This window comes from Alosa pseudoharengus, unplaced genomic scaffold (assembly GCF_046254945.1).
Source record: "Alosa pseudoharengus isolate Yale_2024_CS ecotype anadromous, Long Island Sound unplaced genomic scaffold, YU_APseudo_1.1 YU_APseudo_1.1_scf_1, whole genome shotgun sequence".
Classification (NCBI taxonomy): Eukaryota; Metazoa; Chordata; class Actinopteri; order Clupeiformes; family Clupeidae; genus Alosa; species Alosa pseudoharengus.
The window spans coordinates 13406653-13425145 of record NW_027468564.1 but is presented as its reverse complement, the minus strand read 5'-3'; the positions used below and the strand labels follow the sequence as shown (position 1 = coordinate 13425145).

At 43.5% G+C, this 18493-nt stretch overlaps 1 protein-coding gene across 3 annotated transcripts in view; it reads left to right on the top strand.

Annotated features, from left to right (window-relative positions):
* LOC143121372 (uncharacterized) overlaps window positions 1-13477 on the top strand; it is a 31580-nt gene extending 18103 nt beyond the window's left edge. The window contains exons 10-17 of one of the 3 annotated variants that reach the window (XM_076281747.1): window positions 987-1126; window positions 1941-2160; window positions 2263-6421; window positions 6515-8958; window positions 10243-10343; window positions 11338-11402; window positions 11854-11996; window positions 12814-13477. In XM_076281747.1, the coding sequence (XP_076137862.1) occupies window positions 987-1126; window positions 1941-2160; window positions 2263-6421; window positions 6515-8958; window positions 10243-10343; window positions 11338-11402; window positions 11854-11996; window positions 12814-12914 (7373 nt within the window). In that variant the 3' untranslated portion in view covers window positions 12915-13477. Of the gene's footprint in view, window positions 1-986; window positions 1127-1940; window positions 2161-2262; window positions 8959-10242; window positions 10344-11337; window positions 11403-11853; window positions 11997-12813 lie in introns of all 3 variants that reach the window. The other 2 variants (XM_076281740.1, XM_076281732.1) reach the window with 2 other exon arrangements.
* Window positions 13478-18493: the final 5016 nt, after the last annotated feature.

Sequence of the window (18493 nt, the reverse complement as noted above, 5' to 3'; positions counted from 1 at the left end):
ATGTAGATGGGTATTTAGATGATACTACATGTAGATGGGTATTTAGATGATACTACATGTAGATGGGTATTTAGATGATACTACAGGTAGAATGGGTATTTACACATAGATGATACTACATGTAGATGGGTATTTAGATGATACTACATGTAGATGGGTATTTAGATGATACTACATGTAGATGGGTATTTAGATGATACTACAGGTATGATGGTTATTTACACATAGATGATACTACATGTAGATGGGTATTTAGATGATACTACAGGTAGATGGGTGGTAGATGGGTATTTAGATGATACTACATGTAGATGGGTATTTAGATGATACTACAGGTAGGATGGGTATTTACACATAGATGATACTACATGTAGATGGGTATTTAGATGATACTACATGTAGATGGGTATTTAGATGATACTACATGTAGATGGGTATTTAGATGATACTACAGGTAGGATGGGTATTTACACATAGATTATACTACATGTAGATGGGTATTTAGATGATACTACATGTAGATGGGTATTTAGATGATACTACAGGTAGATGGGTATTTAGATGATACTACAGGTAGATGGGTATTTAGATGATTCTACATGTAGATGGGTATTTAGATGATACTACATGTAGATGGGTATTTAGATGATACCTCAGGTTGGGTGGGTATTTAGATGATACTACAGGTAGATGGGTATTTAGATGATACTACAGGTAGATGGGTATTTAGATGATACTACATGTAGATGGGTATTTAGATGATACTACAGGTAGATGGGTATTTAGATTACAGGTAGATGGGTATTTAGATGATACTACATGTAGATGGGTATTTAGATGATACTACAGGTGGGTATTTAAACTCTGGAGCTGCAGTGTGATTCTATTGTAATTTTGCATTGTCTTTTCTCCTGGTCCTCTGTGCTGCAGTGTGATTCTATTGTAATTTTGTCTTTTCTCCTGGTCCTGCTCCTCTGCGTGCCCAGTGCCTCTGCCTGCTCCCGGGGCCCTGCGGGATGCAGCGCCCCCTGTGGTTGGAAACAGGCAGTGCGACTGCCTGAGGCAGGACCTGAACATCACAGACAACATGATGTGTGCTTCTAGTGAGGACGGAGGCACCTGCCAGGTACACAGGTGTCATGTCACACACACACACACACACACACCTGTAAGGTATCCCTGTCATATAATACACACCTGTAAGGTAATTTTTGTCAAATAACACACAACTGTCAGGTAACACATACTCCTGTCAGGTATTGTTGTCATGTAACACACACCTGTAAAATAACGCCTGTTGAATAACACACAACTGTCAGGTAACACATACTCCTGTCAGGTATTGTTGTCATGTAACACACACCTGTAAAATAACGCCTGTTGAATAACACACCACTGTCAGGTCACATACACAATTGTCAGGTAACACACACACTTTTCAGGTAACATTCACACCTGTTCAGTATGTCTGTAATGAAACACACCTGTCAGGTAACGCCTGTCAAATAACACTCAACTGTCAATTAACATACACACCCGTCAGGTAACATTCACACCTGTCACCTGACACACACACACGTCAGGCAACATAAACACCTGTCACGTATGGTCGTCATGTAACACACACCTGTAAGGTAATATACACACCTGTCAGGTATGGTTGTCATGTAACACACACTTGTAAAGCAACGCCTGTCAGATAACACACAACTCTCAGGTAATGCACACACCTGTCAGGTAACACCTGCCATGTCTGGTAGAACACTTGTCTAGTAATGTATAGAGACAACCAGACTTATCTACCTAAGCAGAGAGGTTCTGGCTTTTTTGATTGACTGACTGTTTCTGATTGACAGAGAGACTGGCTGTTTAATTGACTGACTGTTTCTGATTGACAGAGAGACTGGCTGTTTGATTGACTGACTGTGTCTGATTGACAGAGAGACCCTGGCGGTCCGCTGGTCAGCAGGCAGGGCTCAGCGTGGGTCCAGGCAGGTGTGCTCACCTCTGGGAGTGGCTGTGGGCGCAGTCCGGGGGTCTACACCAGGGTATCCCGCTACCAGAGCTGGATCCTCTCAACAATTACTGACAACCAACCTGAGTTTGTGCGCTTCTCTTCCAACGGGGCTGACGCTGACAGCATCTTCAACTGTTTTGGAAGTAGGAAAATACTAACATCATCGTTAACGCCATCATTTTCAATATGATAGTTATCGCCATCTTCTGTCTCATGTTTGTCATTGACATTGTTAATTGTTACAGTCACAACAACAGTCGCAACAACAGAAATAACAACATCAACAGCTCCCCTGACAACAACAGAACTCACAACATCATCAACTCCCCTGACAACAACAGAACTCACAACATCCACAACTCCTGATACAACAACAGAACTCACATCAACAACTCCCCTGACAACAACACAACTCACAACATCAACAGCTCTTGATACAACAACACAACTCACAACATCCACAGTTCCTGATACGACAACAGAACTCTCAACATCAAAAGCTCCTGATACGACAACACAACTCACAACATCAACAGCTCCTGATACGACAACAGAACTCACAACATCAACAGCTCCTGATACGACAACAGAACTCACAACATCAACAGCTCCTGATACAACAACACAACCCACAACATCAACAACTCCCCTGACAACAACAGAACTCACAACATCAACAGTTCCTGATACGACAACACAACTCACAACATCAACAGCTCCTGATACGACAACAGAACCCACAACATCAACAACTCCCCTGACAACAACAGAACTCACAACATCAACAGTTCCTGATATGACAACAGAACTCACAACATCAACAGCTCCTGATACGACAACAGAACTTTCAACATCAACAGCTCCTGATACATCAACAGAACTCACAACATCAACAGTTCCTGATACGACAACACAACTCACAACATCAACAGCTCCTGATACATCAACAGAACTCACAACTTCAACAACTCCCCTGACAACAACAGAACTCACAACATCAACAGCTCCTGATACAACAACAGAACTCACAACATCAACAACTCCCCTGACACCAACACAACTCACAACATCAACAACTGATACAACAACACAACTCACAATACCCACAACTCCCCTGACAACAACAGAACTAACAACATCAACAGCTCCTGATACGACAACACAACTCACAACATCTCCTGATACGACAACAGAACTTTCAACATCAACAGCTCCTGATACGACAACACAACTCACAACATCAACAGCTCCTGATAAAACAACACAACCCACATCAACAACTCCCCTGACAACAACAGAACTCACAACATCAACAGCTCCTGATACGACAACAGAACCCACAACATCAACAACTACCCTGACAACAACACAACTCACAACATCAACAGCTCCTGATCCAACAACAGAGCTCTCAACATCAACAACTACCCTGACAACAACACAACCCACAACATCAACAACTCCCCTGACAACAGAACTCACAACATCCACAACTCCTGATACAACAACAGAACTCTCAACATCAACAGCTCCTGATACGACAACAAAACTCACAACATCAACAGCTCATGATACAACAACAGAACGCACAACATCAACAGTTCCTGATACGACAACAGACCTCAAAACATCAACAGCTCCCCTGACAACAACAGAACTCACAACATCAACAGCTTCCCTGACAACAACAGAACTCAAAACATCCACAACTCCCCTGACAACAGAACTCACAACACCCACAACTCCCCTGACAACACCAGTACTCACAACATCAACAGCTCTTGATACGACAACAGAACTCACAACATCAACGGCTCCTGATACGACAGCAGAACTCACAACATCAATAGCTCCTGATGCAACAACACAACTCACAACACCCACAACTCCCCTGACAACCACAGAACTCACAAAATCCACAACTCCTGATACGGCAACCGTACTCAAAACATCAACAGCTCCCCAGACAATAACAGAACAACCAATATCCACAACTTTTCAGACAACATCAACAACTCCCCTGACAACACAAATCACAACACCCTCAACTCCCCTGACAACAACACAACTCACAACATCAACAGCTCCTGATACAACAACACAACTCACAACATCCACAGCTCCTAATACAACAACACAACTCAAAACATCAACAACTCCTGATACGACAACGCAACTCTCAACATCTACAGCTCCTGATACAACAACAGAACTCACAACATCAACAGCTCCTGATACGACAACAGAACCCACAACATCAACAGCTCCTGATACGACAACAGAACTCACAACATCAACAGCTCCTGATACGACAACAGAACTCACAACATCAACAGCTCCTGATACAACAACACAACCCACAACATCAACAACTCCCCTGACAACAACAGAACTCACAACATCAACAGTTCCTGATACGACAACACAACTCACAACATCAACAGCTCCTGATACGACAACAGAACCCACAACATCAACAACTCCCTTGACAACAACAGAACTCACAACATCAACAGTTCCTGATATGACAACAGAACTCACAACATCAACAGCTCCTGATACGACAACAGAACTTTCAACATCAACAGCTCCTGATACATCAACAGAACTCACAACATCAACAGTTCCTGATACGACAACACAACTCACAACATCAACAGCTCCTGATACATCAACAGAACTCACAACTTCAACAACTCCCCTGACAACAACAGATCTCACAACATCAACAGCTCCTGATACAACAACAGAACTCACAACATCAACAACTCCCCTGACACCAACACAACTCACAACATCAACAACTGATACAACAACACAACTCACAATACCCACAACTACCCTGACAACAACAGAACTAACAACATCAACAGCTCCTGATACGACAACACAACTCACAACTTCTCCTGATACGACAACAGAACTTTCAACATCAACAGCTCCTAAAACGACAACACAACTCACAACATCAACAGCTCCTGATAAAACAACACAACCCACATCAACAACTCCCCTGACAACAACAGAACTCACAACATCAACAGCTCCTGATACGACAACAGAACCCACAACATCAACAACTCCCCTGACAACAACACAACTCACAACATCAACAGCTCCTGATACAACAACAGAACACTCAACATCAACAGCTCCTGATACAACAACACAACTCACAACATCAACAACTACCCTGACAACAACACAACTCACAACATCAACAGCTCCTGATACAACAACAGAGCTCTCAACATCAACAACTACCCTGACAACAACACAACCCACAACATCAACAACTCCCCTGACAACAGAACTCACAACATCCACAACTCCTGATACAACAACAGAACTCTCAACATCAACAGCTCCTGATACGACAACACAACTCACAACATCAACAGCTCATGATACAACAACAGAACGCACAACATTAACAGTTCCTGATATGACAACAGACCTCACAACATCAACAGCTCCCCTGACAACAACAGAACTCACAACATCAACAGCTTCCCTGACAACAACAGAACTCACAACATCCACAACTCCCCTGACAACAGAACTCACAACACCCACAACTCCCCTGACAACAGAACTCACAACATCCACAACTCCTGATACAACAACAGAACTCTCAACATCAACAGCTCCTGATACGACAACAGAACTCACAACATCAACGGCTCCTGATACGACAGCAGAACTCACAACATCAATAGCTCCTGATACAACAACACAACTCACAACACCCACAACTCCCCTGACAACCACAGAACTCACAAAATCCACAACTCCTGATACGGCAACCGTACTCAAAACATCAACAGCTCCCCAGACAATAACAGAACAACCAATATCCACAACTTTTCAGACAACATCAACAACTCCCCTGACAACACAAATCACAACACCCTCAACTCCCCTGACAACAACACAACTCACAACATCAACAGCTCCTGATACAACAACACAACTCACAACATCCACAGCTCCTGATACAACAACAGAACCCACAACATCAACAGCTCCTGATACAACAACAGAACTCACATCAACAACTCTCCTGACAACAACACAACTCAAAACATCAACAACTCCTGATACGACAACGCAACTCTCAACATCTACAGCTCCTGATACAACAACAGAACTCACAACATCAACAGTTCCTGATACAACAACACAACTCACAACATCAACAGCTCCTGATACAACACAACTCACAACATCCACAGCTCCCCTGACAACAACAGAACTCACAACATCAACAGCTTCCCTGACAACAACAGAACTCACAACATCCACAACTCCCCTGACAACAGAACTCACAACACCCACAACTCCCCTGACAACACCAGTACTCACAACATCAACAGCTCCTGATACGACAACAGAACTCACAACATCAACGGCTCCTGATACGACAGCAGAACTCACAACATCAACAGTTCCTGATACAACAACACAACTCACAACACCCACAACTCCCCTGACAACCACAGAACTCACAACATCCACAACTCCTGATACGGCAACCATACTCAAAACATCAACAGCTCCCCAGACAATAACAGAACAACCAATATCCACAACTCTTCAGACAACATCAACAGCTCCCCTTCAGACAATGGTCACAACAACAGAACTTACAACATCAACAGCTTCCAAGACAACCACAGAACTCACAACATCAATAGCTCCTAAGACAACAACTGTCACAACAGAACATACACCATCAACAGTTCCTGATACAACAACAGTCACGACAAAATCTACATCATCCACAGAACCCAAGACAGCATCCACAACAAGAGATCTTATAACATCCACAGCTCCTGATACAACAACAGAACTTACAACATTTACAGATCCCCAGACAATAGTCAAAACAACACAGGTTACAACAACCACAACTCCCCTGACAACAACACAACTCACAACATCAACAGCTCCTGATACGACAACACAACTCACAACATCAACAGCTCCTGATACGACAACACAACTCACAACATCAACAACTCCCCTGACAACACAAATCACAACACCCTCAACTCCCCTGACAACAACACAACTCACAACATCAACAGCTCCTGATACAACAACACAACTCACAACATCCACAGCTCCTGATACAACAACAGAACCCACAACATCAACAGCTCCTGATACGACAACACAACTCACAACACCCACAACTCCCCTGACAACAACACAACTCACAACATCAACAGCTCCTGATACAACAACACAACTCACATCAACAACTCTCCTGACAACAACACAACTCAAAACATCAACAACTCCTGATACGACAACGCAACTCTCAACATCTACAGCTCCTGATACAACAACAGAACTCACAACATCAACAGTTCATGATACAACAACACAACTCACAACATCCACAGCTCCCCTGACAACAACAGAACTCACAACATCAACAGCTCCTGATACGACAACAAAACTCACAACATCAACAACTCCTGATACGACAACACAACTCACAACATCCACAGCTCCCCTGACAACAACAGAAGTCACAACATCAACAACTCCCCTGACAACAACACAACTCACAACATCAACAACTCCCCTGACAACAACACAGCTCACAACATCCACAACTCCCCTGACAACAACAGAACCCAACAGAACTACTCTTCAGACAACAACACAACTCACAACAATAACAGCTCCTGATACGACAACACAATTCACAACATCAACAGCTCCCCTGACAACAGCAGAATTCACAACATCAACAGCTACCCTGACAACAACAGAACTCACAATATCCACAGCTCCTGATATGACAACAGAACTCTCAACATCAACAGTTCATGATACAACAACACAACTCACAACATCTACAGCTCCTGATACAACAACAGAACTCACAACATCCACAGCTCCTGATACGACAACAGAACTCTCAACATCAACAGCTCCTGATAAGACAACACAACTCACAACATCAACAGCTCCTGATACAACAACAGAACCCACAACATCAACAGCTCCTGATACAACAACACAACTCACAACATCAACAGCTCCTGATATGACAACACAACTCTCAACATCCACAGCTCATGATACAACAACAGAACTCACAACATCAACAACAGTTCCTGATACAACACAACTCACATCAACAGCTCCTGATACGACAACACAACTCACAACATCAACAACTTCCCTGACAACAACACAACTCACAACATCCACAGCTCCTGATACGACAACAGAACTCACAACACCCACAACTCCCCTGACAACCACAGAACTCACAACATCCACAACTCCTGATACGGCAACCGTACTCAAAACATCAACAGCTCCCCAGACAATAACAGAACAACTAATATCCACAACTCTTCAGACAACATCAACAGCTCCCCTTCAGACAATGGTCACAACAACAGAACTTACAACATCAACAGCTTCCAAGACAACCACAGAACTCACAACATCAATAGCTCCTAAGACAACAACTGTCACAACAGAACATACAACATCAACAGTTCCTGATACAACAACAGTCACGACAAAATCTACATCATCCACAGAGCCCAAGACAGCATCCACAACAAGAGATCTTATAACATCCACAGCTCCTGATACAACAACAGAACTTACAACATTTACAGATCCCCAGACAACAGTCAAAACAACACAGGTTACAACATCCACAGCTTCCCTGGCAACATCAGGGCTAACAACATCAACAGAGCCCATGGCAATATCAGGGCTTACAACATCAACAGATCCCTTGGCAACACCAGGGCTTACATCATTCATTTCTCCCCAGACAACAGTCTCAACAACAGTGCCTCACACAACAAGTAGTACAACAACAACCACAACATCATCAATGACATCTTCTACAGCTACTAATTCAACCACACCAGCTGTTCCATCACCTACGTTAGTTACAGGTAAGTCAACACCTATATTTTAATATTTAATGTAATCATTATCAACTACTATTGTAGTTAACTACAATTCCTTTCTGTTGAATTTATATTATTTTCCAATTTGCAGTCATGGAGCACCAGGCTTACATTCCACTAGTAGTTGTAAACTCCTATAACTGTGTATGTGACAAATATATATCTCTGAAATCTGAACCCACATGACCTGATATGCAGATGTTAAGACCTGATTAGCATGTACAGGTCAGTATATAGCTACAGGGTTAGCATGTACAGGTCACAGTATTTAGCTACAGGATTAGCATGTACAGGTCACAGTATATAGCCACAGGATTAGCATGTATATAGCACGATTAGTGTGTACAGGACACTATATAGCTACATATGTTAAGACCCGGTTAGCATGTACTGGTCACAGTATATAGCTACAGAAGACCCGATTAGCATGTACAGGTCACAGTATATAGCTACAGAAGACCCGATTAGCATGTACAGGTCACAGTATAGCTCCAGAAGACCCGATTAGCATGTACAGGTCACAGTATATAGCTACAGATGAAACGGATACTGAGATAAAACGGAACGCAGATTTCACTTTCTCTCTGGCACACCAAACAAACGCATAGATAGACAGACATGTTTGTGTACAAACACACACACACACAGTATCCATTATCTCCATCACACACACATCCACACACATGTAACAGTAGTCAGAGGGCACAAGTAGCTGTGCTAACCCTGACCCCAACCTTTTAACATTGAGTCATGCTAGCCAAAATGTACCAGCTAAGGACCCATGGTGTTTAAGTAGCCATGCTAGCACCCATGGGTTTTAGCTTGCCAAGCACGCTGGCCATGCTAGCACCCGTGGGTTTTAGCTTGCCAAGCACGCTGGCCATGCTAGCACCCGTGGGTTTTTAGCTAACCAAGCACGCCAGTCATGCTAGCACCCATGGGTAGCAGCTATGCGCTTTAGCCTCCTTTCTGGCTCTCCTGCCTCCCAGTCTGAGGTGCTGCAATTTCACAGGTTTGAGCCTTGAGCTGAGCCACAGTCAAATACAACCCAGGTTACACACACAAACACACACAGAAATAAAGACAGACACAGACATGCATACACACAAAGATAGGCTAGTATTGCAAATGTTATCCTTGCCTGCTTGTTGCCACTCTGGATTTCATGCACATTTCCTGGTTGCTACTCTTGTTTCCTCATACACACTTCCTGGTTGCCACACTTGTTTTCATACAAACTTCCTATTTGTCCAATTGTTTTCCGCACAGTAGCCAATGTGGAGTTCACGACCAACGAAACCTATGATTCTGCCCTGGCTGACAGACAATCCACTGTCTTCAAGGAACGAGAGTCACGCCTAAAGCAAAAGGCAAGTTTTCCTACATTTCATGAATTAAAGGTACACTATGCAAGATTTGGGGCTACAGCATAGGCATAGCCAGGCAACAAATCTTGAGAGTCGTGAGAATCGTGAAACATTACCTTGTCAGTATACAGCGCTTTGGAAATGATACAGACATGTAGCTGCTGTTTAAGCCCTGGATCAAAGATAGGATAAACTTTACGTATTGTCCCAAAAGGGACATTTGTTTTGTGTGTATAGAGTCTCTCACAGCTGCTTACCATCCCACACACACCAGTGCAACACATGACACATAGGAAACAGACAAATGTTTACGGACAACAAGAATAACAACATGACACATAGGAAACAGACAAATGTTTACGGACAACAAGAATAACAACATGACACATAGGAAACAGACAAATGTTTACAGACAACAAGAATAACAACATGACACATAGGAAACAGATAAATGTTTACAGACAACAAGAATAACAACATGACACATAGGAAACAGACAAATGTTTATGGACAACAAGAATAACAACAAATACATACAGAATACACAAAGGAATAAGTTCTCAAATCTGAGTAAAAAACATACACTTATGCCTAATAAATATTAGTATTGCACATTTCCCTAAAACTCTTACTCCTCATTCTCCTAATACGGACAGTTGGTAAGTGTTCTTTTAGTCTTCTGTAATAAACTCTGGGTCCGCTAACTATCATCACTAACTATCACACTGGAAATATCACCGCTAACTATCACACTGGAAAAAATGAAGCGGCAGCGGTAAGCGTAACGCATCGCTCAGACCATAATAAGTTCTGTCTCATTCCCAAGTAACACAAACGCTTTGCCTTAACTGACAAATGAATGCTCGCGTGAGGCTTTAAAAGTTGATCCAAGTTCAACGCTCAGCTTGTTCAACGCTAGCAACCGGTTTGGTTTTAACCAGGCTAGAGATGTATTTGTTTTGAATCATAAATTACATTTTCTGTGTTCTCTGTGTAGCTGGAGCCATTCTTCCGTGAAGACTACGGTCCCAACTTTGTTGGCCTGACGGCAAGAAGCTTCAGGTAGTCACATCCTCTGGCATTTTAATTTAGTTCATGTCTCGTTTCTCTCACAAATCAGAAAGCATATCAAACAGATTTCACAGGAAGCAGCAATAGAACTACAGGTCACTGGGCAGCCGTGGCCTACTTGTTAGCACTTCGGACCTGTAACCGGAGGGTTGCCGGTTCGAACCTCGACTAGTAGGCACGGCTGAAGTGCCCTTGAGCAAGGCACCTAACCCCTCACTGCTCCCTGAGCGCCGCTGTTGTTGCAGGCAGCTCACTGCATCAGGATTAGTGTGTGCTTCACCTCACTGTGTGTTCACTGTGTGCTGAGTGTGTTTCACTAATTCACGGATTGGGATAAATGCAGAGACCAAGTTTCCCTCACGGGATCAAAAGAGTATATATACTTATACTTAGGTCTTTTTTTAAAAGATTGTAAAGGTAAGTTGTTTGTATTTGTTATTAGGGCCGGCTCGATTGTCCACAGCACTGACCTAACCTTCCACACCAACAAAAGTATCCCCACTGAGGAAGCCATATTCAACACGATGATACGAGCCGGCAGGAGCGGCACCACGACCCTCCCCATCACCCATGTAAACGGCACAGGTGACTGTCTGTCTGTTTATCTATATGTCTGTCTTTCTATCTATCGACCCATCTGTCTATCTGTATGTCTGTCTGTGTCTATTTACATATCTATCTGTCTGTCTACCTGTCTATTTATATCTGCCTGTCTATGTATTTGTATTATTATGTGTTCAAGTCTTCATCAGCAGCTGTGTTCTATATGCCTTCTGTGTGTGTTCTCCAAGTCTTCAGCACCAGCTGTGTTCTTTATGTGTTCTGTGTGTGTTCTCCAAGTCTTCATCAGCAGCTGTGTTCTATATGCCTTCTGTGTGTGTTCTCCAAGTCTTCATCAGCAGCTGTGTTCTATATGCCTTCTGTGTGTGTTCTCCAAGTCTTCAGCACCAGCTGTGTTCTTTATGTGTTCTGTGTGTGTTCTGTGTGTGTTCTCTATGTCTTCAGCACCAGCTGTGTTCTATATGCATTCTGTGTGTGTTGTCCATGTCATCACTAGCTGTGTTCTATGTGTCTGCTTATAAACAACAGAGGTGATTGTCTGTCTGTTTGTTTATCTGCGTGTCTGGGTTCTCTGTGTGTTCTCACATCTCCATCACCAGTTGTGTTCTCTGTGTGTTCTCCACATCTCTATCAGCAGTAGCTGTGGTCTCTCCATGTGATCTCTATATGTTCTCTATGCCTGTATAACCACCTGGGTTCTCTATGTGTTCTCTATGCCTGTATAAGCAGCTGGGTTCTCTATGTGTTCTCTATGCCTGTATAACCAGCTGGGTTCTCTATGTGTTCTCTATGCCTGTATAACCAGCTGGGTTCTATATGTTCTCTTTGTTTCCATCATCAGCTTTGATTACCAGTCTAGTCAGCAGCACAACGAGCCTCTTCAAAGTCTGGAACCTGGGGGTGGCATCCCTGCTGCTGCTGGCGCAGTGGTTGGCTCACTGACCTGTCAATCAATGCACAGTCACCTAAGCGATGGAGGTGGGACCAGGAAGGACTTTTAAATGTAGTGCTTTAGAAAAAACTAAACATGAAAGTCATGCACATGTCATAGTACATAGAACTACAACAGACTACTGCTCCCATAAAAGCATCTGTTTTTTATTTTATTTTTATTTGGACTAAACGTCCAGGCTTCAATGCTATTTTTGTCTAAAATGGAACCGTTTTGCCAAATTTTGACCATCAAAATGAATACCTGAGTCTGATTTTTATACTCATGCCGGTAAAAGCTGTACTTGGCAGAGGAAACTGTCCTGTCACGTGCATAATTCTTTCCCCAATAATTTGATTTTGAAAATGCGATAGCATGTTTACATAAATAATATATGTCTTAATAAATATGTAGCTAAGGTGTACATTAGTAACAGTATTGTTTGCACTATCTCGATCCTAAGTTATTACTGTAGTTACAAACGTCTATGTACGAAAGTACATAAGAGTTTATTATTTATTGCTTATTATTCATGTTCCTGAATTGATTGTGATGAAATTATATTTATATCTTAAATAAAGTCTTATTTTCAAAATATGTTTTGTCCTAGTCTAATAATAACAATAAAAATGGTGTGTATATTTAAAAGAAAATGGTAAATGTGGCATGTTTGGCATGTACATGCATACAATTGGCAGTTGGAAAAGGGATGGGGTAGTGGTAGCCTGACAAAGGAGCTGGGCTAGCATGCAGTAGCGTAGTGACTTAGGAGCTGGGCTAGCATGCAGTAGCATAGTGGCTATGGAGCTGGGCTAGCATGCAGCAGCATAGTGACTAAGGAGCTGGGCTAGCATGCAGTAGCATAGTGACTAAGGAGCTGGGCTAGCATGCAGTAGCATAGTGGCTATGGAGCTGGGCTAGCATGCAGTAGCATAGTGACTAAGGAGCTGGGTTAGCATGCAGTAGCGAAGTGACTAAGGAGCTGGGCTAGCAAGCAGTAGCGAAGTGACTAAGGAGCTAGGTTAGCATGCAGTAGCGAAGTGACTAAGGAGCTGGGCTAGCAAGCAATAGCGAAGTGACTAAGGAGCTAGGTTAGCATGCAGTAGCGAACAGGGGCGTGGCCAGGGGGGGCTACGGCCACCATTGGTCAGAGGATGGCCACCCTGTTGGCTACCCCAACCTCACGGCCCCACCCCCAGTCTAAAGGAAGCTGAAATATATGCATTATTATATTGTCATTTGTCACTTATGCTGCAAGCTCCATATTAGCAACATGTTGGGTCACGCCCCCATCAACAGTGCAAGACATAACGTGCCTACATTCTGACAGTGCTTAATGGAGACTAGCAGCTAACCACTGGATACCACCAGGTGAGTAAGTTGGTGATACTTGAAAGGATAATTGAAATGATAAGATCATAGGCTATAGTTATCTTCCCACTTCGTTTAATGTGTAAGAATGTGTCGACATAGAGGAAGGGTGGCAAGAGTGAGTTGAGTTGGGCTGCTGCTGTTATTTTTGCAAACTTGTATGTTTATCTCTGGCTAGCGAGCTTAAAGCTAGCTTAATTACATCTGAAGCGCCACTTGTCCACGTTGTCGTTTTTGGGTGAAACGGCCTTTTGAATGGGAGTCCTAGGGGCACTTCTATTTTGATACATGATCGCGTCAAAATCGCTATTTTTAAAACACTTAAGAAGGCTCGACACAACATGAAACTTTGATCTTAGTATCATCAGTGTATCTACACATCAACTTGAGCATTTAGAACATTGTTCGTGTACACATAGTTTACTAAAAGGAAAGGTTTTGGACAACTCACTCCTTGACTGGCAAGATGGCGGCGTGCAGAAAAACCAAGTGAGTTGTAAGGCGGGCCATATAATAAACACACATTTATTCAATCTGTAAAATGTTAATGATAGCATGTTTAGACTTAAAAAACAACATAGGAACAAAATGTAATTTGAAGTGGGTAGCATTCATGTTAAATGCTGATACTAATGGAATTCTTTGGTGTTTTACAGACATTTCCAAGTCCAGATATGAAGCTCCAGCACAACCTCAACTCAATTTTCCCAAGACAGTCCAGGGGAGACCAAAACAGGAGCTTCAAGGGTGAGCGGTATGCAGTCCACCCCTGGTTAGAATACTCCATAAGTGAGGACTCTACCTTTTGCTATGCTTGCAGGCATTTCAGTTTACCTGGCCATGTTGAGTCTACATTTAATTCAGGTTCAGGTTTCAAAAACTGGAAAAAAGCTACCTATACAGACGGAGGGTATGCTGCACATAGTAGATCTGAGCATCACAAGAATGCCATGTTAGCATGGAAACAACACCAAGAATGCCATGTTAGCATGGAAAGAATACCAAGAATGCCATGTTAGCATGGAAAGAACACCAAGAATGCCATGTTAGCATGGAAACAACACCAAGAATGCCATGTTAGCATAGAAAGAATACCAAGAATGCCATGCTAGCACGGAAAGAACACCAAGAATGCCATGTTAGCATGGAAAGAACACCAAATTGCAGAACAAAATCAGGGATCTCTAATGGGACAATAAAGAGTACAACAGAACTGTAGAAGAGAACAGGGGGTACATAAAAACTCTTGCTGAAGTGGTTCTTCATTGTGCAATCGAGAACATTGCTCTGAGAGGGCAGCGTGAATCCATGGCATCGTGCAGGAAAGGGAACTTCTTGGGTATGTTGAATATCGTAGCAAACCATGACGAAAAGATTTTGAAAAAGATGTATGGTCCCAGAAATGCTAAATATATATGCCCTGACATAGAAAATGAGGTTTTGTCATGCTTAGCAGACATGGTGCGCACATTGATAATAAATAATAATACAAAAAAAAGTCAAGGAAAGTGGTGCTTTTAGCGTATTTGTGGATGAGACTAAAGACACAAAAAAATGGAACAAATATCTTTTGTTTTGAGATACTATTACAATGGTGAGATCCAGAAAAAGTTTTTTGGAGTTTGAGGTAGCAAAGAAGCTAGATGCGGAGAGCTTGACAAAAACATTAATTCACCTCTTGTCAAGATATGGTCTAGAAAATAACCTTGAGTAACCTTGTTGATGGGGAAGTCTTATGCCCCTAACGTCGTCTTCCAGGCAGCGCTGCCACCGTCGACTAAAAGGCACCTTGTCCTAAACCTAATCCTACCCTTAAGCCATGCCTAACCATAGCGTCTTCCAGGCAGCGCTGCCACCGTCGACATAAAGGCACCTTGTCCTAAACCTAATCCTACCCTTAAGCCATGCCTAACCATAGCGCCTTCCAGGCAGCGCTGCCACCGTCGACTTAAAGGCACCTTGTCCTAAACCTAATCCTACCCTTAAGCCATGTCTAACCATAGCGTCTTCCAGGCAGTGCTGCCACCGTCGACATAAAGGCACCTTGTCCTAAACCTAATCCTACCCTTAAGCCATGCCTAACCATAGCGCCTTCCAGGCAGCGCTGCCACCGTTGACTAAAAGGCACCTTGTCCTAAACCTAATCCTACCCTTAAGCCATGCCTAACCATAGCGCCTTCCAGGCAGCGCTGCCACCGTCGACTTAAAGGCACCTTGTCCTAAACCTAATCCTACCCTTAAGCCATGCCTAACCAACGTCGTCTTCCAGGCAGTGCTGCCACCGTCGACTTAAAGGCACCTTGTCCTAAACCTAATCCCAACCCTAACCCTAATCTTAACCCATGCCTAACCCTAGTGCCTTCCAGGCAGCGCTGCCTTGAAGACAACGTTGGGGGGCATAAAACACCAAGAAACGTCTTATGATGGGGCTGCAGTCATGAGTGGCAAGCCCAGCGGTGTGCAGGCCCGAATTAAGGAGGCAGCAAAGCTGGCTTTCTGCGTTCACTGTAACGCCCGAATTAAGGAGGCAGCAAAGCTGGCTTTCTGCGTTCACTGTAACGCGCACTAAGGAGGCAGCAAAGCTGGCTTTCTGCGTTCACTGTAACGCGCATTAAGGAGGCAGCAAAGCTGGCTTTCTGCGTTCACTGTAACGCGCATTAAGGAGGCAGCAAAGCTGGCTTTCTGCGTTCACTGTAACGCGCATTGCCTCAATCTAGTGCTTGTGGACACCGTGAGAGGGATCCCAGAGGATGAATGCTCCTTTTCCTTATTAAAACAGCTGTACATCTACATGTCTGGATCGGCAGTGCATCCCAAACGGTTGCAGGTGCAACGGGACATGACCTCAGGTGCACCCAGAGAGTTGCAAGCGTTGAGTGACACACGGTGGGCTTCCAGATATTATGCCTGCCCTAAATTTGTGGGATAAGTGGCCAGCAGTTGTTAAAGTGCTTGAGGAACTGAGTGATGAGAACAGTGGCGAGAGGTCAGTAGGAGCCAGAGGCCTTTTGCATCAAATTGATTTCCAATTGACCGTTTCAAGAGAGTTCCATTATCAGCATTATAATTGGATTCGCACAAGGATTCAGTTTTAACATTCCATATGTTATCTTAATGAAGCGGAAGCAGATTGGGAATAAAATAGAACGTTCAAGCATTGTTGTTGTTTTTCTTGTTGAAAGGGTCTACAGACACTGCTCCAAAACATAAGAGAACACTAAGTTCACAGCTACGAGGATGCCATGTTCTGTCTACTGTGGGCAGCCGAGAAACAGGCAATGGCAAAGATTATTACAGGACAGGAATCTTTCACGTGGTTTTGGACCGGATGCTCAGTGAGCTCAGGAACAGATTCTCCAATCAGAATTGTGACATAATGCATGGAATACAAGCTTTAAATCCAAGTAGCAAAAGCTTCTGTGACAAAGATAGCATTTTTGCATTTGCCAAATTGTATGGGTGTGACCTTTTTGACCTTGAGCATGAGCTCTACCAAATTAAAAGAGTTTTAGATCGTACAAAGCATGCAGAGAGCACCTAGAATTGTAGACCTGGCAGCTTTTATTGAACCGCACCAGGAGGTCTTTGATTGAACCACACCAGGAGGTCTTTGATTGAACCGCACCAGGAGGTCTTTGATGTTTTCTCCAGGCTTTGCAAAATTACACTGGCAATACCTGTCAGCACAGCTGCTTGTGAACGCAGTTTTTCCTGCTTGAAGCTTGTCAAAACACACCTGCGAACTACAATGGGAGAGGATAGGCTGAGTAATCTTGCGGCATTGAGCATAGAACATAGGAGTGTAAAGTGAGTTTGTTGATAATTTTGCTAGTAATCATCTCAACTGGAGAATACAGCTACTGCAAAACTAGCAGCTAAGTAGCCAGCCTAAGCTGCCGCCCCCCCAGAAAAAATATCCTGGCTACGCCCCTGGTAGCAAAGTGGCTAAGGAGCTGGGCTAGCATGCAGTAGCGTAGTGGCTAAGGAGCTGGGCTAGCATGCAGTAGCATAGTGGCTAAGGAGCTGGGCTAGCATGCAGTAGTGTAGTGGCTAAGGAGCTGGGCTAGCATGCAGTAGCGTAGTGACTAAGGAGCTGGGCTAGCATGCAGTAGCATAGTGGCTAAGGAGCACGGCACGGCTGTAGTAGACTGACAAGTTGTGGGTTCAATTCCCATGTTTGGCTTGTTGTGAGGGACCGAGGCGGCCACCCAGCTTTATT